The sequence below is a fragment of the Tachysurus vachellii genome, chromosome 1, assembly GCF_030014155.1.
Source record: "Tachysurus vachellii isolate PV-2020 chromosome 1, HZAU_Pvac_v1, whole genome shotgun sequence".
In the NCBI taxonomy this organism is placed as follows: Eukaryota; Metazoa; Chordata; class Actinopteri; order Siluriformes; family Bagridae; genus Tachysurus; species Tachysurus vachellii.
The window spans coordinates 10,883,428-10,904,127 of NC_083460.1; the positions used below are offsets into that span (position 1 = coordinate 10,883,428).

The 20,700-nt window shown below is 36.6% G+C and overlaps 2 protein-coding genes across 2 annotated transcripts in view; one reads left to right on the plus strand and one right to left on the minus strand.

Moving 5' to 3' along the window:
• wdr47a (WD repeat domain 47a) overlaps positions 1 to 15,192 on the plus strand; it is a 28,222-nt gene extending 13,030 nt beyond the window's left edge. Inside the window, exons 8-15 of the mRNA XM_060872018.1 lie at positions 3,258 to 3,494; positions 3,853 to 3,913; positions 6,473 to 6,630; positions 7,688 to 7,851; positions 9,627 to 9,797; positions 10,028 to 10,159; positions 10,583 to 10,801; positions 12,916 to 15,192. Coding sequence (XP_060728001.1) covers positions 3,258 to 3,494; positions 3,853 to 3,913; positions 6,473 to 6,630; positions 7,688 to 7,851; positions 9,627 to 9,797; positions 10,028 to 10,159; positions 10,583 to 10,801; positions 12,916 to 13,058 — 1,285 coding nt within the window. The 3' untranslated portion in view covers positions 13,059 to 15,192. The remainder of the gene's footprint in view (positions 1 to 3,257; positions 3,495 to 3,852; positions 3,914 to 6,472; positions 6,631 to 7,687; positions 7,852 to 9,626; positions 9,798 to 10,027; positions 10,160 to 10,582; positions 10,802 to 12,915) is intronic.
• Positions 15,193 to 19,469: 4,277 nt separating this feature from the next.
• kirrel1b (kirre like nephrin family adhesion molecule 1b) overlaps positions 19,470 to 20,700 on the minus strand; it is a 40,192-nt gene continuing 38,961 nt past the window's right edge. The window contains exon 15 of the mRNA XM_060896714.1: positions 19,470 to 20,347. Coding sequence (XP_060752697.1) covers positions 19,799 to 20,347 — 549 coding nt within the window. The 3' untranslated portion in view covers positions 19,470 to 19,798. The remainder of the gene's footprint in view (positions 20,348 to 20,700) is intronic.

The window sequence follows — 20,700 nt, forward strand, 5'->3', positions numbered from 1 at the left end:
CCACCAATATTAGACTGCTGACGACCCACGACCCCCCGCCACACCCACCAACACCCCCCGCCCCACCTTCTCCTCTCTGTGTTTTCCTCCAACAGCTTGCGAGTATTTGCGCTTTGGTTACAGACTGACAGAGCTAAAACAAAAAGGAGCCCAATCTCTAAGCCAGGCTATTTTATTAACAAATTATGGACAAAAACAAATACATCCCATAACTGTGAAATGCTTACAGACAGGATACGAACAAGCTGCCTGTAACACGCGCCTTGGAACAATTATAACTTCATGTATAATTGTATTGTAATTGTAAATGTATTCAGAAAAAACGGCTAATGTGATGGATGGGCGCTGTGCGCGGAGCAAAGCAGGTCCACTCTAGGTTCAATTTTAGAGAATGCTACCCGCAGATCATCTTCCACGTTAAGCCGTGACCTGTGTTTATTCTTAATGTAAGTGAGCGCGGAGAAATTAAATATGTTGAGCCAACTTGCATGAGTACATCCAACGCGGCTTTCGACAACTGTGGATGTTCCAGCGCGACAGAAACCCAGAACTCATCCAGCAACTTGCCGTCAAATGCCGTCCTCAGGGTTCGATCGGTTGAAAGTTCTATCAGCGCATCTTCCATATCTGACGCCAGATTATTTGCCGTGGTTACATTGAATGGTGACCTTATCCAGTCATATTGTTCGGGAGCGTCTCCTTCAGGGAAATACTTTTATTTTTGGAAATGCAAAAATTGTGATTGACGCCGTCACTTAACTGTCGTAATTAATCGGAGCAAACAAAAAAAAAAGTTTTATTTCCAGTTTATATTAATTATCCTAAATTTATACTTGCATCATTACAACCTTTTTAAACATATACAAATAAAAAAATTAATTAAATAAATAAATAAATAAAGTTTCTGGAAATCATCTCGCAACCCCCCGCGCCCAACTCCCGACCCCCACTTTGGGAACTGCTGATCTAGTCATGCTTTTCATGGATTGTTATTAGTCTAACTGGCAGCTGTTATTAGTCATGCCATAGAGGAGTGGACAAGTGTACTTCAATGATGTATGTAAATGCACAGAGTTGTCCTCACCCCAGGAACTGACATACTACTTTATTTCCCTATTATTATTTTATTATAATGTAAATTCTATCTAACAAGCTCACCATACATTATTACATTAGTTACCACTTTTCAGCTAGATACATGTTTTTTAGGTTCACTGTCATTTTGTCATGTTTTCAAGAGAGAATTCTAGAGGTTTGGCATAGGAAAAGACCAGCTAGTAACTCCCAGTCAGCAAATAGGAAAGATAGGAAAGAACATTTTGAAAGAGAAAGAAATAGGGTAATTGGGAAATTTGAAAGAGACTTAATCACATAAAACAAAAGATCAGGAAATAGAAGAAAACACCGAAATGTGAGGACAACAGAACGCAGTAAACATTAGACAGGATTTAAATAAGGAGTGGTATTGGCTGACAGTTAAGAAGCAGGGAGTTCCAGAGTTGGGCTGAAATAAAAAAAAAAAAACACCCCAGTCATCAAAGCTGTAAAGGATGGCACAGTAAGCAGATCAGAAAACGATGTCCTTAGGCTACAATGGGGCAAGATTATTGAGGGCTTTGTAAGGGAGCAGAAGGACCATTTTAGCTTTTATTATTTGGAATAAAAGATATCATTCTGAAATCTTATCTTCTAAAAATTCCTCTGGTGCTGTAAGAAGTAGCGAGAGACACGCAATTAATAATGCCATGTTATTGAATGTTTTACCTCTCCGGGTGGTCTTCTTTTTCTCTGTGCCTCGGTGAGGGTGAATGGAGTTTTCTGCTGCTCTGATTGGCTGCCAAGTGGTGGGTGTTGTAGCTTCACACCGCCGCTTTACACACCTTCGCTTTGCACACCTTCGCTGTCCTCTGTGGCAGGGTGCTGAAATGGTACAGTTCAGTCAGCACCCAGGCAGCAGTGGTGCGAGGCTTCTTGTGGGGTGAGCTCCGTTGTCACACTTATCGAGTTAGTTTTGTCTTTTAGCCAGAATTCATTGTACTTCTATATGGGACCTGTTCATTTCTGTATACTCTGAAGTTGATTTGAGGTATGTTGTGGTAAAATCACTTTTCCCACTATGAAGTATAAATAAAGAGGAATATTTTTCTGTATCACATGGTACTTTTGGTACAAGTTGCACTACCAGATGCTATATTTCCATAGCTGCATCTGAAAAGCTTGTTGTGCCTGATTTGTCATGAGTGCTATAACCATACATGTAGCATGATGGCCTTTTAAGCTTTTAGGGACCTGGACAAACTCCATCTACCATGCTGATCAGGAAACATACATAAAATCTTCTGTTAGAGTAGCCTAATAATCCTCTGTAAGGACCCAGACAGGATGCCGAGAGTATCAGTGAAGACAGCTGTTTTGGCAGATGGTCACCTTAGTACTAAGGTAGAACTGCATGCCTTGACAATAAGCTTACCCTGCATGCATCGATTATTGGATCATGTCTCCAAATTCATTGTTCCCAGCTATAGACATGTGTCTCAAACCTAGGAAGCAAGGGACTGACTTTGGTGTAAATATGCATAACATTTTCTACCATGTAAAGTACAAACGTGTTATTTGATCCCCACATTCTCATGTTGGTTTACAACTCTTTTATGTCTATCTAAACAGAAGTTTTGGGCTTCCAAAGCCTAAAAGCATAATACTATCATAAAAAGGCAACTCTACAAGAAGTGTTTCATATTCATGTTGAGAGGTATGCAACTCCAGAGGGTCTGTGTTGCTGTTACATGGACATGACCACACACTTCTCCGAACAAGGTCAACATGTGCTTATCATATTTGTGCACCATTATATTCAGACTTAAGATAAACCTGTTCCTCGTGACATACTGGTATAGGTTTTGTTAGGGTTCTTTCTGCTGCTCCGTGTTCTGGTTCACCACAGTGGATCACGTGGTCCGCATATTTGATTCGGCAAAGGATTTATGCCGGATGCCCTTCCATATTATCCGGCCTTGGGTCCAGCACTTAGAATGAACTCTTTAGTGGCTAGCTCCCTGCCCAGGAATCAAACCCTGCTTGCGACAAAGAGTGCTGGACCACCAGGAGGCTATACTTATGTAGGTTACAAATTTGATTTAATACTGCTCCTGATGCTTAGGAGGGATAAAAATAATTAGGTTACATATTTAATTTTAGGAAAACTTGTAGTTTGAATAATTACATATTGTCATGTGTATGTCTTTCTGTGTTTGCAGATCCATTCAAAAGCTTGAGGAGCTGAATGTTGGAATGGATGATCTGGATGAGGAGGTGCAGGCTCTCTCTCTGCAGTGTAATGGTGGAGGTGGAGGAGAGACAGGAACAACTTCAGGGGGGGCCACAGACACAACACTTCATCAAGAAGGGGCCGGACTTAGCAACAGCACACCTCAAAGAAAAAGTGGACAAGTGGCTGTTCCATCTCCCACTGAGTCCCCCGTGCTACCAAGTAGGTAGGTACAATCATGTGAAAATATTTTTTTCGAAAATTTGGTTTACAGTCATTTTTGCACATGGTGCCATTGGTTCTATGAATCTGGAGTATATATTTTAAATAAATATACATGGTGGTTAATGATTAATATGTTAGTTGCTTACTAAAATGTACATGTAGTCAGTTTGAACAAATCATTTGCCTAATCAATTGTTTACTGTTTATCAGCTGGTAACAGAAATGGGGAATCTATAAATACTGTAAATGTCCATTCATTATATAGCTAATTTGATGGTGCACCTGGGATTTGTTTTGATATGTGTTTAATACATAAGGAATGTGTGAGGAGTGTAATGCTTTTGCTTTTTGTTCTGCAGTGTTCAGAAGGAGAGAGATGGACAGAGTGATACCAGCTTGACACGTACTAAAGGAACAGAGGTACATTACTGGATATTTCGTGTTTATTGTCAGAATAATACTAAAAATACTACTACTACTACTACTACTACTACTACTACTAATAATAATAATAATAATAATAATAATAATAATAATAATAATAATAATCCACATGGCATGCACTAAGCCGGCAGGTGATAATCAAACAAGCTTGTCAACCACAGATACAGTAAGAAGTACCATAGATACAGTAAGAAGTACTTACTTTACTTTATTGTCCCCAAAGGGGAAATTCCTTTCCACAACACTGCACATGTTTGACACACACAACATAAACATAAACAGTCATAATACACACATGTCAAGAAACATTCAGAATAAACACTCAGCGATGTCTGTTGTTAAGGTACTTAATGACTGAGGGAATCGGGCTTCTTCCAAAGCGGGCCCTCCTGCACCTCAGAGCCCTGTACCTGCGCACTGAGGGCAGTGGGGCTAGATACTCATTTAGTGGATGTGTGGAATCCCGTTCTATTGAAATGGCAAAGTGTCCGATAGCTGTGTTATTGAGTTCTATAAGGTTAGGTGTTGGAAGACCTATAACTTTTGCAGCAATATTGGACACCTTTGTGAGTTTGACCATATTTTTAACAGAAAGCATGCCGAAAAAACAAGTTGAACAATACAGTAAAAAGTACTATTTAATAACAGTGTGTATGGAAGGAATGAGAATTAAGGCAAAATCAAAGACCTCTACTGCATGGAAGCAGCCAAGCCAGCTGAAATATAGGGTAATTGACAGTAATAGCAAACATCAACATCAAAACCACAATCAAAACCACAATCAAAGATAAAAACTGAAGCCACATAAAAAGTTTTCATAGAAAGTATTCAATCTAGGTATGAATAAAAGTAACGGCATACAGGTATTAGTGCAGACGTTGCCTAATTCAACACCTATTTATTTTATGGCTACATGCATCCATTCTATTGTCTCAGTTACATTTCGTCGCTGTCGGGCGAAAACCTCGTATGTCCAAATTTCATCAATTTCATATTTTTTCACATATCGATGCTACAGTATTGGTCAGTCGCCACGTGGTCTGTTATTTTTACAAGTTATTAACCAATCTAAAGTCTTGAAAATAGCTTGAGTGCAAATCTCTTAACTCCATTTGACACCAACTGTCTGAGAAACCTCGTAACTCCACCTCTTCTTCACACCGCGGAAGAGCTTCGCAGCATATTTCTCTGTTGGAGAGAGTGTAGAGAGAGAGGAAGCAACAGTGGTGGAGGATACAGTGGTGCAGGATATAGTGCATAATATAATATTTGCATAATATAATATTTGAATTAAATTGAATGTTTTGGAAACCACTATTAAATTATTGTTTTTATTATTATTTTACTGACTTTAAGTCAGCCTACTTATAGACAATGCCTCTCTTGGCACTGTGCATGTAAAACACTGTGTTTTGGACACTAACAAGTGAAAATAGTTATATACATTTACTGTAAGTAGGCCTGTTGTGTTAAAAAAAATGGATAGCTGTAATGCTTCTGTGCAGAAAGAAACCCGTGAGCCACGAAGGTAAGTTTGCGAGCAGATTAGACTAATTTCCACCTATTAGACAGCCTAATCAGCTTATCGTGTTTTGTATTGCATCACTTACAGCTCTTAAACCTTTAAAATAGAGTTTAGGAAGATGTATGTAACTACAGTCATTAGCCTTGGTTAACTATTGAAGCCTTGTCTCTTGTCAAAAGGCTCAACGTGACCGCAGACATAATGTAAAATTTCACCGTTATTGAACACTGCTGGCAGCAGCGACGTCTGTGCCCGTACCGTTCTTATCAATGACAGCATAATCTCGTATCTCCCTGCTCCTAAGTCATAAAGCTTGTATCTCCGATAAAACATGACTTTGGGAAAATGTTGTGTTAATGTTGGTACACAACAGTATATGATAGCAATATAAGGTATAATAACAACTTTAACGATACAATGTTTAATAACTCAAAAAAATACGGCGTTTTTTTTTAATTTCTTGAAAAATAATGGTTTTGGAGATACGAGGATTCCGCCCGACAGCGACGATTTGTAAAATGCAATGGTGTTAAAACCCTCATTATTGTTGTCTTTATCACTGCCAAACTTGGTAATGTTATGTACATGGAAATGCAAGTATCAGCAAATTAAATGTTTGTAAGATGAGTTAATAATCTGCTCATATTTCGTTCTGAAATGTCTCCAGTTCCTCATTGAAATAGAGATGGATTAAATATTACTTTGCAAACAAAATTGACTAATGAGCCATTCAGTACGTTCCATAAAAAATGCCAAGTCCTCAAGCAAGGCTTCATCCCAGTCAAGACTTTAAATGCAAATTTTATATGACTTACTTTTAAATATTATGTCACCCTTTCTGCACTTTGTTGGGAGCAAAAATCCTTGCAGTTATGCTAATATGAATGACAAAAAGTGTGATGAGAGCTCCTCAGAATCAGTTTATCGGATTACCTAGGATTACCCTTTTCTACAATAAATTTATTTGAAAGTATTATTGTATGGATTTGTGTATATTCTCTGAATTTCAGGAAGACAAGTCCAAGACAATGTTTATAACAGTGAGTACTTTGGAAGATACACAAGCCGTGCGGGCTGTGGCCTTCCACCCCTCAGGGATGTTCTACGCTGTGGGCTCCAACTCCAAAACCCTGCGGGTCTGCGCATATCCTGATACATTAGAAACCAGGTACATAGAAATAAATAAAAATTAATTATTTACATTTAAAATAACATTTAAGCTTTTTGAGAAGCCCCCATGTAATGAATTATGCTAATGTAATGAATATTGGTTTTGCACAACATGTACAGTACACAACAGCACTAATTGATATAGTCTACTGTCTGTGGTTGCACTTGATCTCGGATGTAGAAACTCTGAATTATGTAATATTTTATGTTTAAGCTACAAAGTGGGGAAAACAACGGACGCATCTATGTTTGTCTTCTCTTAGAAAATGTGATGAATGCTGTATATTCAAAACTGTGATCTGTATAGTCATTGGTATAGATTTCAAAATATCAGTTGAGTGATCGTAAACAAATACTTGGTAAGGTAAACAGTTTATACTTTGTTTAATGTTCATGTACTGAGCACACATGCTGATTTGATGTCACTCAGTATTAAGCATACTTAAAGGGTGAAGGGTATTTTCCTTGTTTCTTTTCAAGTGAGGGGTTTTAAATTATGAGTTATGACCTTTAGTAGAAGGAAGAATCATTTGTGTATGTAATGAGAAAATTAGAGAAAATAAATAAAAAATAGTATCAACAAAAATTCTGATAATAATAATAATAATATAGAAATAATAAATGTACCTGATCTTACAAGAAATTTGTTGCTGATTTATAGTGATCCTATGGTGCGCACCAAATACAAACACTGCACTACTGTGCTCAGTGTAACAAGACATACAACACAGTATTATATTATATATAATATATGACTTTTGTGACAAATGAATTTGATTTGATTGCATTCTTAAAAATCACTCACACAGAACATTTAAGTTAGCAAATGACAGTAAAGTCATCTTACAGTGCAGTAAATAAGATTAAATAAAAATAAGATAAACAAGATTGTTAGAAAAAATATATGTGCAGTAAATAAATACTGCGTTAATTCATCATATTTTATATAGCTTTTTACTACTGTTTATTAAATGTGTTAATCATTAACATCTCTTTTTTTAAGATCTAAAGTTTTTATTTTAGATCTAACAATTGTGTGTGTTTGTGTCTCTCAGTGGTGCATGTAAACCCCCGGTGGTGTGCTTTAAGAGAAATAAACATCATAAAGGTTCTATTTACTGTGTGGCATGGAGCCCCTGTGGGCAGCTTCTGGCCACTGGCTCCAACGACAAGTACGTCAAAGTGCTGCCATTCAACACTGAAACCTGCAATGCCACCGGTGAGCAGCCTCGACATTCTTATAAACTTGCACTTGTGAGAGCATGTTGGTGTTCATTCATTCATTAATTCATTCATTCATACATTTATTCATTCATTTTCGGTAGCTAATTTTACAAGCAAATTTTATTTGTCATATATTAGTAGATCCAGAGACTCCCCCAGGAACACTGGCATGGGAAGCCAGTTCATTTTAGGGCACTCATATTGGTATTATTAGTAATTGAAGACTGAAATTTCAGTTTCAGATACTATGATTTCTCTTTTTGCTATACATCAATAATAGTAATTACATAGAAGTGTTATATATGGGATGAAATATTTTAGTTATTCAGAATGTTTTCCATATGCGTACAAAATGGGCTTTAAACATTGCTTTTTAAAGGGATTAAGCTAGGTTTGCAGAAAACCCAGAAATTTGAAAGCCCAGAATCTTGTGGTACATGGGCTTGTGGCAGACAACACTGGGGTTCACTGCTGTCAGCCAGGACCAGGAATTGAGGCAAATGTAGGCACAGGCTCATCAAAACTGAACAGAAAAAATATTGCTTAGTCTTTTTCCAATCATGATATATTTTCATGTTAATATAATTAGGGGTCAGAGCACAAAGCACTGGACACACAAAACACATCTCAAGAGAACCTATAGAAAGAACTTGGATAGTTAACGGATAGTACAGGCAAGCGTGGTGATCAGGCCGATGGTAGCCTATACCACAAAGTTTTATATTTTGGTCCATATCTCATGAATTGTAATGCCTACAAAGCAAAATTATTTTCCCTTTGATTAGTTGGGAACCTCATTTTAGCTCTCATTTGGTCATCACAACATTTTGCAATAACTGGTGCAATAACTACTAATCAACAGTATAGTTCAGTATAGTGCCATGAAGACAATTTTTTTTTAATTCACAAAATCCTGTACATTTTCCTCTACAAACCAAATATTATGGTGTGATCTCATTCATGGATTTAGACCCACAGCAATAAAAAAAACATGAGGACTTCCATTTGCCACAGCATACAAAGAATTTTATTCGAGTATGTTTAAAAAAAAATAAATAAAGCACACAGCTCTGAACCCTAATATTTTAACAAATGTCTGTAGCACTAGGTCTGTAGGAATTGTGGATTTTTTTAAATCATTGTTATGACAGAATTTGAGGTTAAAACCCCTGGTTTAATGTGGATCCTAATCTAGACATTCTAAAAAAAATTGTGTCTCTGAAACTATACATAATCAAAATTATGTCCATGTCTGTATTTAAGGTTTAAGGACATTTTACCTGATGCATTAATTTCAATAGTGTCTGTCTAGCATGAGATGATTTTTAACCATACCAGTGTTTAACAGTTTTAACAGGTTCTGGATGAAATCTTCATGAACTTTTATTCAAGCGTGATTATTAAACAGAAGGCGAGGACACATTAATAAGAACTATCTATATGTGGTGCTGCCTGCACATGATGCTTAGTCCCCACAAACTGTTGCTTGAGGCTGTATTTTATTTTAATTTTACTCATGATCATGAACAATGTCATTAGTAGATTTTAACTGGAATTAAGTTTCCTTTTTCTTCTGTTTACTATTTAAAAGCTATTCAACTCATTTGACTGAATTCAGAATCCCATTATTTGTATCATTACTTGGGAAAAAATTGATGTTCAGTACATTCAAAATGTTGTAAAGAGACTTTTCTTGTCAGTAAACAAAAGCCTAGAGCCAAAAGCCAACTTATGCTTTGAGTGAGAAGTCTGTCTGTTCGTCTCTATCAGGTCCTGATCTAGAGTTCAGTATGCATGATGGTACTATTCGAGACCTAGCCTTCATGGAAGGGCCTGAGAGTGGAGGATCCATCTTAATCAGTGCTGGAGCAGGAGACTGTAACATCTATACTACTGACTGCCAGAGAGGACAGGGGCTTCATGCTCTCAGCGGACACACAGGTACTCACGTGCTAAGCTAAACAGACAACCCCTTGCTACATTTACAGTACAATGACAGCTGGCATTAGTGGTTGGATCACACACCAAACACTGATATTAATAATAAATTCTTCATGCAACTACATAAATATGACAGATTCTTCTTCTCCAGGTCTGTTGGGTACTTATACCCTAGTTGCCCATGTGCACAAGTACATTTTATTTATTATAACTACACTGTCTCTACACAGGCCATATACTGTCACTGTATACATGGGGAGGCTGGATGATTGCGTCTGGTTCACAGGATAAGACTGTGCGTTTTTGGGATTTACGCATTCCCAGTTGTGTAAGAGTTGTTGGAACAGCTTTTCATGGGTCAGGTAGGGATCCATTTACATGGCATTGCACATCAGTGGGTAATAATTTATTAGATTAAATACTTTTGATTTTCAGCTTCAGCCCATTCACAAAAAAAAATATAAATGAAACATATAAAACATGAGTTTTACTGAAGTCCATAATATATAGCTGTGTTATGTGTCTAATGGGCTTATAACTGTAATGTCAGTTTATATTATTATTATTATTATTATTATTAAATTGTTTATTATTATTATTATTATTATTATTATTATTATTATTATTATTATTATTGTTATTATTATTATTATTAATAATATTATTATTATTATTATTATTAACAATAATATAAATAAATGCATGTTTTTATTATATTTGGTTTTAAACATACCTTTTTTTTAAAGTATTTCAAGTACTAGTTCATGTATGTGAATATGCTTTAGGTAGCCCAGTAGCCTCAGTGGCAGTGGATCCCAGTGGGCGTCTGCTAGCCACAGGTCAGGAAGACAGTGCCTGTATGCTGTATGACATCAGAGGGGGTCGGATGGTGCAGACATATCGACCTCACTTGAGTGATGTGCGTTCAGTACGTTTCTCCCCTGGAGCTCACTACTTGCTTACGGGCTCCTATGACACAAAGGTTATCACCACAGATCTACAAGGTAACAGCCTGCTGTTCCAACATGCAACACAACTAACACCAACATGTATAACGTTATCCTAACTCCACAATACATATAGCTTTAACTTAGCAGCATCTCATCATCTAAAGCATTAGCTTTAGAGCGAAGTGGTTAAGCTGATCAGAAGGTCCACCAAACTGCCACTCCTGGGCTCCCTGAGCAAGGCCCTTAACCCTCAATTCTTTGGTTGTATTAAATGAGATCTCCTCAAAGTGTCTAAATGATATTGAGGTCAGGAGACTGTGATGGTGCTGGTGCTGGTTCGAAGTTGGTTCCACTGGCGATCCTTCTAAGAACCGGTTTGCCTTTCCATGGGCTAGAGAGCCATCACAGAGCCGAGTGTTACGTCACTTTATACCTGTCATGTTTCTCAGCAACATTAGTGCAGCAGCAGCAAACACAAACACAACATCAACAATGGTGGATGTTGTTTTACTGTTCATGCTCACGTCTTTGTGAACCTACATTGGCATCCAAATGCGGCGAATCCAATGTGTACGTGCAGCTCCATGTAATTTGTATAAATGGAGATTGTAATCGAGAATAACAAAGTACATAACATTATTTCATCATTAACACAGAAAAAAGGTAGCCTTAGCATGTAGCTACCTACTATCATGTGTGTTGATAATTGATCATATTGCGGTAAAGTAAAAGTGTATTAAACATTGGTATACTTACGGTACGTTATCAAAGGCGCTAACAGTAACCCCAGCCCCGCCCCCAGCACCGCCCCTAGCCCCTACTTAAGGTACATTATCAAAGGCGCTAACATTAGCTCCAGCCCCGCCCCCAGCACCGCCCCCAGTACCCCTTCTTAAGGTACATTATCAAAGGTGCTAACAGTAGCCCTGCCCACAGCCCCTGACGCAAGCGGTTCTTAAGTCTAGACCAGCAACGTTTTGGTGCTACTTAAGAACCACTTTTCCTCTTTCAGAGCCCATGCTTTGGCTGTCGAAAAAGAGAGAACTGATTTTGAATTAGCCTCTGGCTCCGAACCAGCACTCAAATGTGGCCAAACAAAGGATATGTAAACTTTTGATCAGGGTTGTTTAGGTGATTTCAGTTATCTATCTGGTAATTAATAACTTCACTTAACCACTATCCTTAAAAAAGAAAAAATAGTTTTGCATTATTTTTCTAATTAATAGCAATGTTTAACAATTTCTTTCAGGGTATGTAAACTTTGTGTGTGGTAAAGGAAGCCTGAAAGTCGGGGGTGCTAAGGGTGTTGTAGGATTCCTTTACTGCAACTGCAGATGCAACTGCTTTAGTGATAAACAAATAGACAACAAAGTTTTAAAATATAGTACTTTGAGTAGTTTAAGAGTTTGTCTGTCAGAGATTGTATTCCTCTTATACTGCATTTATTTGCCTGTGGCTGTAGCCTGGTTTATTTCTGACCAGGATAAAGCAGTTACTTCTAGTGAGTGATTTATTGGGTTTTTCTGTGTGTAACATACCTTCACACCCCAAATAAAAAAATAAATAATTATGTAACACATCATTTAAAAAACTAGTTTAACATATATGGTGGTAAAACCAGTCAGCATAATCATGACATAAGCTTGCTATATAGGTGTGATATTTTCACACAGTGAAAGTCATGCTTTCATTTGTTTGATAGTTTAATAATCAGATCTATAAAACTAGGCATCCTAATATATTTTATATAACTTTTATCATGTTTTGTCATGTTTGTTCTACATTCATGTGTCTATAGAAAAAGACCAATTTTAAGTTTTGGGGATCGGATTTTAAAATGTTAAAACATAGTTGTAGTTGTAGTTAAGATACATGCAAAGACACATTTTTTTTTTCAACCAGTACTAGCACTGCTCCAGCCACTACATTGGAAACGTGGACGTTTTTCAGTCAGCTAATCACAACTGAGTTATAGGAATGTTCGATTTTTTATTTATTTAAATGTTTTATTTATGTAATATCTTAAATGAAGGAATGTGTAGAGGTTTTAAATTAGGCTTGAAATGAAAGTATTGTCTACAATATCAGACAATTGCCTGCCTGTTTCCTAGGCTAATCCTCTGTGTGTCTGTGTGTCTGTGTGTGTGTGTGTGTGTGTGTGTGTTTAGGAGACCTGACGAAGCAGTTGCCATTGACTGTAGTAGGAGAGCACAGTGATAAAGTAATCCAATGTAGATGGCACCCACAGCACCTCTCCTTCCTCTCTTCATCAGCTGATCGCACAGTCACCCTCTGGACACAAAACACGTAGAGCTGGGTCTCACCGCACAACTTACTCTACTGACAAAACCGTCCAGTTGGATGAATCTGTAAATAGTGTGTGTGTGTTTGTGTGTGTGTGTATGCATGTGTGCGTCTGTGTTTATTATTTGTGACAGCCTCACTTCCTCGCCACTTCTTTCTCAATGTTGCGGAAATAGTAGCAGTTACATTGTTTTCACACAAACTACATGTTTCAGCAGAATAAAATATACAGTTTTACAGTAAATTTACAGCAACTAGAATCAAAGTAGCACAGAATACAGATCATTCCCAAATTAAATGAGTAAAACAACATGAGTAAGCTACAGGAAAGTAGTGCAATGTATACATAATACATGCATACAGAAGATGCGTTATGATGTCATATAGACAATGAAAGAAGGCAGCAAATCTTATGGTCACATGACACAGAGAGTTGAAGGCAGACGTACTGCATCTTGATAAGCACATCATGAAAGAAGATTGGATTACTGGCCAGATCTATTCCTCGGAACAAAAACAGGTTGTCCACATCCAAACGTGAGACACTTTACATGTTTATTGTTTTTAATGATTCCTTTGAATATTTATCTGCTCTAAGACTAAAACTAGCAACCGTAACTGTCAGGCCCAGTTAAGACATTTGTTAAACATGCAAGCAACACATTCTGAAGTGTGAAAAAACACACGCCGCAGATACCCTTATTCTGTCTGAATTGTGTGAATAGATGCTTCTGTGTGCTATGTGTGGTGATATTTTGTATGGTGCCTTGCTTCATGGGTTATTTATAAAGCTTTATGATACACTCCAGACAACCAAGTATTAAATAATCATTAGGATTGGGGTCAATTCCATTCATTTCAGTTCAGCATGTCCAAAATACAGATGCTATAATTTTTGAATTAAATTCTTCATTCCATATTTAACTATCTTTCTGAAATGTCCATATGGTCTGGAAAGCTGTGCATGAACAAAGCTAAATCATATCACATACAGTCGTATACAATAATTTAATATTTTCATTCATTCATCTTCAATATCCACTTTATTATGATAGTGGAGTGGTAGTGAAGCCCAGCCAGAAACATAATGGAGGAATCCACCTTGGATGGGACAAAATTCCATCATATGACACCATGTGCACCTACAATCCAGCCATTCTTTCCTTCCAAAACGAAGATGGGATGAAACCCGCAAGCACATGGGGAGAACACGTGAAACTCCACACAGACAGTAATTAGAGCTCAGAATGGAACCAGGACCCAGAAGGAAATAATGTTTCCTGCTGCACCATTATTTATAATTATGTTTATAATAATAAAAATAAATATAAAACAATAATAATGATAATAATAATAGATGGATTGACAATTTTCCTCTAGGTATGACTGAGTGAATAACTCTTGAGCCATCTCAACCCTCATAATAGTAATGATTTGGTGATACAGTATGATGGTGCAGCATATAGCGTTTATGATTCAAATCTATGTGTGTGTTTGCTGCATCCTGTTTCGGGTGTGTTCTCCTACAAATTGTCCCCTGAATAGGCTTCAGATTCACTTCATTCATAAATATGTTTAGGGTAACTAAAGTGAACAGATTGAATTGACACTTGTTTGCAGTGACAATATTTTGCTGCTCTGTATATTAAATAGAAAACAGCAGTCTCAAAACAGAAAATGTATATTTTGTGATCAACGGAGTTAAAAATAATTCAGTCGTGTGCGAGTAGACTTTTATGCACTGAATGTTACTGAATTACTTTCTGTATGAATGTAACTCCTGTGTTTTTCCCTATTGACTGAAATGCAGTGTTTTGCCTGAAATATAAGATCTGTGCAAATGCTTAAACTCTGTTAAAATGTTGAACTTGGATTATAACAAATTAATGCCATATTTAATTTAACCCAACTAGTTGATTCTTGTTTTCTTGTTTTGTGGCAACTACACTAACCTATTTATTTTAACATTTTTGTTCATGAAACTTGATCCTGTTTGTCATTGGGACATAAGTGATGTGACATAATAGTACCATATTATACAAGTATTTTTTTGTAACTTGATAACTAATGCCATTCATATTTTATGGAACATCAAATGTCTGCTCCTGTAGAGTGAAAATAAAGGCTTCTTGGTCACTTTCCATTGTGTCACACATGATAATGAAAATAGTATTACTAATATTAGTTAGTCATGGTAGTAAAAATATATAAGGACTTTAAGGAAGTATTTTCAAAGCAGTTACATGGCATATCATCAAATGTATCATAGAAAATCACAAAAAAATGCTGAGGCAAAAATGTACTGTAATGGAATTGCATCGGCCCATAACAGACATACTAAGATGCAATACAAGTATATATATTTTTTTAACCAAATCTTATTATCTAAATTATGAGATGCAGTTGATGAGAGTGAGGATGAGGTATAAAATAGTGTTGAGGAAGTTGAGGTCACAGTGACAATCCAGCAGGGAAAGACAGAAAGTGAGGATGGAGACGAGGATAAAGTACCACAAAAATTGGAAAAAAGAATGGGAAAGATGGTAATGGTGAAAATGGAGGTACCATGACCATAAATGCTGGTTCACATTGACAGGACAGGTCACTGGCATGTTTGGGGTAAAGATAAAGGTGGTGCAAATACCCAGAAGGTTCAGGCATGTAAATGCATTGCTCTAAATGTGCTAACTACCCATGTTTTTCTGTTCCGAAGAATCGATTTCCTCAAATTTTAAAAGCAGTGAGGTTTATTAGTGAGGAAGGAGATTTTGTGTGTATATGCTTGTGTACATGCAGGTCTGTGTGTATACAGTATGTGAATGCTTGTAGGGATTTGGTGCATATACAGTAAGTTATAGTGATTTTTAACGTTTGCTGTAAATGTTTGTATAATTTGATGATAGGATGATTGGGTTATATTTGTGTTCCAAGATGCTACAATGTTTCCTGGGAACAACAGCTAATTTAATTAAAAACTAGATCATTTTGATTGTTCATGTGTTTGGGTAAAGAAATCGATTATTTTAATAAAATATATTTGTTTTTAACTGTGTGAAAATATCACGTTTAAATGTTTCTGTTATGGTACAATGTTGCTTTGAGGCAACGAACCTTTAATAAATGAATAAATTTAAAAATAATGAAAACGTTTACTGATATTGTTATGGTGTCCAATATTGAGCAGGAAAAACATCACAATTTTTTTTTCCTCATAGATGTTATAGTGCGTACAATAGAGGGCAAAATGTACAGGTGGCATCTCACTCTCTATACTATCTGCAAGTAAAAATACTGAAATCTAGCAACATATTAGTGAATCATAGAATTGTTATGACAATAACAGTGTACTTAAAATACATATAAATTATTAGATGAATAAGAAACAGATGAATAAATACCCTATACTGGCTATTCACATTTATCTATCTGTAAAGGAATGACTTTAGCTTCGGTTACTATGAAAAAGGTGTATTTATTCAGTAATATGGAAAAATAATCACACAATAAAAAATCTTGTGTAAAATAAAATTAGGGATTAAGACAAATATGAATAATATAAATTTAGATTTTTGTATACATTTAAAAGATGAATAAAATTATGAAATTCACAAGAACAAGTAAAAGACCCAATATAAACACAATAATACTAAAGAGGCTTTTAACAGGAGTAAGATAGATACAGTAATTAGGAGAGTGGGTGACATTTACGCTATGACACATCAACGAAGAGTATTGCACATTCTTTCACCGATCATCCATTATATTTGTGGAGAAAAGAGACTGACTGATAATGTGATATCTACGTTTATGTTTGTGGCATTAAATACAAAATGGTATTGAATCATTTCATTGCTAACCAGAACTTCCTACTAAAAGAATTTCAGTTGTATTATTCACTTTTATTCATTCATTCTTTTATCTTCAGTAACCACTGTATTTTGTATTTAGGATTGTGGTGGGTGTGGAGCCAATTCCAGCAAGACCTGGAGCAAAGTGGGAAAATTCATCCCAAAGGGCCGACTGTTCATCACAAGGCATTTATTCACTTCTTGAAGCCAATTATTTGTTTAATTATAAGCCTCCATTCTGTTTAGTAAATCTGTCCTGCAATGACAATCTATTGGGAAGACAATTTTTTTTATCCTACCTAACCATTGTGCATCAGGAAACCAATCACTAATTAATATCTAAATAATGTCTATTGGTAAAACCTGGCCTAGTTAATTTTGCATGTTTCATCTTTCATCCAGATGGTAGAAAATTGGTACAAATGATGGTATAAAAATGTTAGGCCACCAAATCTGGAGAGAAAATGTAATGGCACACTGTAATGTAGCTACATTTAATGTAATAAATAAGTTTATAGTGAGAATTTTTTTTCGATGTTCAAAATGAACATTTTGTCAAAATTCATTGGACACTATCTGGTAATGGAACTCTAAGTACAAATTACTCACATCAACAATGACTTTGAAACAAAAGCCTTTCCACACATTTTCTGAACTGTTGGTCTGACTTCTTTTTTCTTTTGTATAAAAATATATAAAAATGCTTTCAAATGCCATGTTCTGATTAAGTTCTGTTCAAGTTCAGATACAAATGTGGAAAAAGCGCTCTTCTACTTTGAAGGGGCAAATAAGTTGTATAAGACAAGAGGACTGTACAAATAGAAAAGGTTCAATTGTTCCCCTGTGGAACATCCCCACATTTATGAGATTGTGTGCTCACCCACACATTCACATTAAAGTAGCAAACAATTTTCTTCACCTCTTCTGCTTCTTCTTCTTTTTTTTTTGGTACTATTTGAGGACAAGTTATGAAAAAGTATCTCAGCAAAATTTCTTTCGGTAACACTTTATATAAATGCATATAAAAGCCTGAATGTATAAAGCTTTGTGATTGTACTTATAATTATTTGTGTAATTTAGGTAGAATAATGCTTTGAATGACAAATACTTAAACTGTAAACATACCTATGTACATGAACAGAGCAGCTGCAACTTCTCTCTCTCTCTCTCATTTTCTACCGCTTATCCGAACTGTACTCGTGTCACAGGGAGCCTGTGCCTATCTCAGGCGTCATCGGGCATCAAGGCAGGATACACCCTGGACGGAGTGCCAACTCATCTCAGGGCACACACACACACTCTTATTCACTCACGCACTCACACACTACGGACAATTTTCCAGAGATGCCAATCAACCTACCATGCATGTCTTTGGACCGGGGGAGTAAACCAGAGTACCCGGAGGAAACCCCCGAGGCACGGGGAGAACATGCAAACTCCACACACACAAGGCGGTGGCGGAAATCGACCCCCCAACCCTGAAAGTGTGAGGCGAACGTGCTAACCACTAAGCCACCGTGCCCCCACAGCTGCAACTTAATATAATATAATTTAATAGAATAGAATAGAAATAAATAAAATGTTTAGCTGTGAACTTATATGTATACTAGTATATGTATACTAATATGTATAATAGTCCTGTTGTTTAATGAATAGTGAAGGCGAGTTATAGATATACACAGCACACAATCAGTCAGGGCAGTAATGCTGTAAACCAGAGGGCATGATTATGAAAAGTGTGATTTATATTACATGTTTAATAAAAAAAATTCATAAAATTAAGTACGATAATTAATTACCTTGAAGTTTAGAGTTATACCTTAAAGTTCTAAATGTACTAATACATTAGAGACAAAATGACAAAAAGTGCAGTCACAAAGGTTTATAAATACAGGCTTTTATCTGACTTTTTTCCGGAAGAAGTGGAGCCAAACTGTTGCTCACACACATTTCTAATGTGTCCTTTAAGTTTGTTGCATTTTTTTTTAGGGCCTGAAATTGAGTACTGTGCAGTTTTTCTCCAAAACACTACACAAATCCTTTCATAAAAAAGTGCCAATGCTGATTTAATGTGTTCATATAGCTGGAATAAGCCAATTACAAGTTTGTCTGGGTACTAGGAAACACCAAGGAACCTACTAATGAGTTTTTAGAAAATGCTATTTTTTTTTTTTTTTTTTTTTACAATAGCTGCCAGTTATTAATGCACTGTTAAGACAAAATGACTATAAATGATATAGGCTTCCATCACCAGTTTATGGGCTACCATGAACAGTGGCTTGAGTCACTATTTGCTTCAAGCAAAAATCGAAATGTTGACTATTTCATGACATTCAGCAACTCTTGCAAGTATGACACATATACTTTACACATATAAACTGTCCTTCATTATTATCCTGGGTCACAGACTGGATTAATTGATGCTGGCGACATTTCCCAAATGGTGCCATCAACAGATTCCCATAGGAAACAGTTGGGTAAAAATGTCCCCTTAAATGGACAATCCGATAGCTTATTCTCAGTTATCCAACTTAATATACTAGGGCAGGTATTTACTTCAGGAAAGACTGTTTGTTAATGTTTCTTTCAGATATATTTACATATGGTGACAGGAAGAGTGAAATAGGATAAAGGGATAATATAGGAGAGAATATATAAATGGATAGGAAGTAGTGAATGTATCCCTTTAACCTTTCTATATTTTATCTTTGCATTTCATATTTAATCTTGGTTTGGCACTGTATTGATGGCACACAATGAAGACATTACAGTACAAAATACAATGTGTGTGCACACGTCTGTGTGTGTATGTGTGACTGTGAGATAGCTACACTAATCTGTGAATCTAACTTTTGATTAACCACAATTTTAAGTCCAATATGGGTGTCCTGTTCCACTCTCATACATGTGTTTGCATCCTCTGCGTGTGTCTCTGAGAGTATTCTGTAGGTGGAGAAGAATAGGAGAAACGTGTTGAGCTCCCATACTTCCCCAGTCCAGCATCTGGCCCTACACCTTGACTTGGCCCCTGTCCTGTTGGAAACATCTCATACGCTGGTCCTTCCTCAAGTGGTGGAGCAAAGCCAAGCCTGTACTGAGCATATTGCGCAGTGTTTTGGTATCCATACGTGTCATAAGTGAGCTGATTGGTTGATTCCAGGAGGCCACATTCTCTGGAATAGTCTGTGGTCTGAAGTGCTGCTTTGGGTGGACCCTGACTTTGTTTGGTCCTGGCAATGGTGCTGAAGTGGGCGTACGTGTTGTGTGTAATCCGAGATGGTGGGCGTGGTTCATAGCGGCCAATGGGAGCAGGATTAATATTGGGTGCTGAGCTTGCTGCAGAAGAGACTGAAGCTGGATTTGGTGGGCGGAATTCCTGGTAGCGTGCCGTGGAGCGCCCTTCATCATGGGTCGTTGCTCGCACATTGTAATAGCCGTTTGTTGGGTCCTGTACACACATGAAGGTGATGCATTATTGTATTGTACACCTGAATATAAAATTTGTTAAAATCTTAACATAAGAATCTTTTCCAAAAGATTTCACATTTGCATAGATCATTTTACCCCACACTCTTAGAAAAATATTGGTTAAAACAAAAACCCTAATGTGCTCTTCAGTTGGTCCCTCTAAGTGGAAACTACGTAGAACCCTACAACCAAAGGTTTCCCTTATCAAAAACTGTCCAAGGAGAAATGCTGTAGAAAACAAATATACTTTAACTACACTTCAAGGAAGGTATTTTTAAATATAAGGTTTCATTTCCTCATGTTTATATGTAGATATTGCTTGCTTATTAGGAG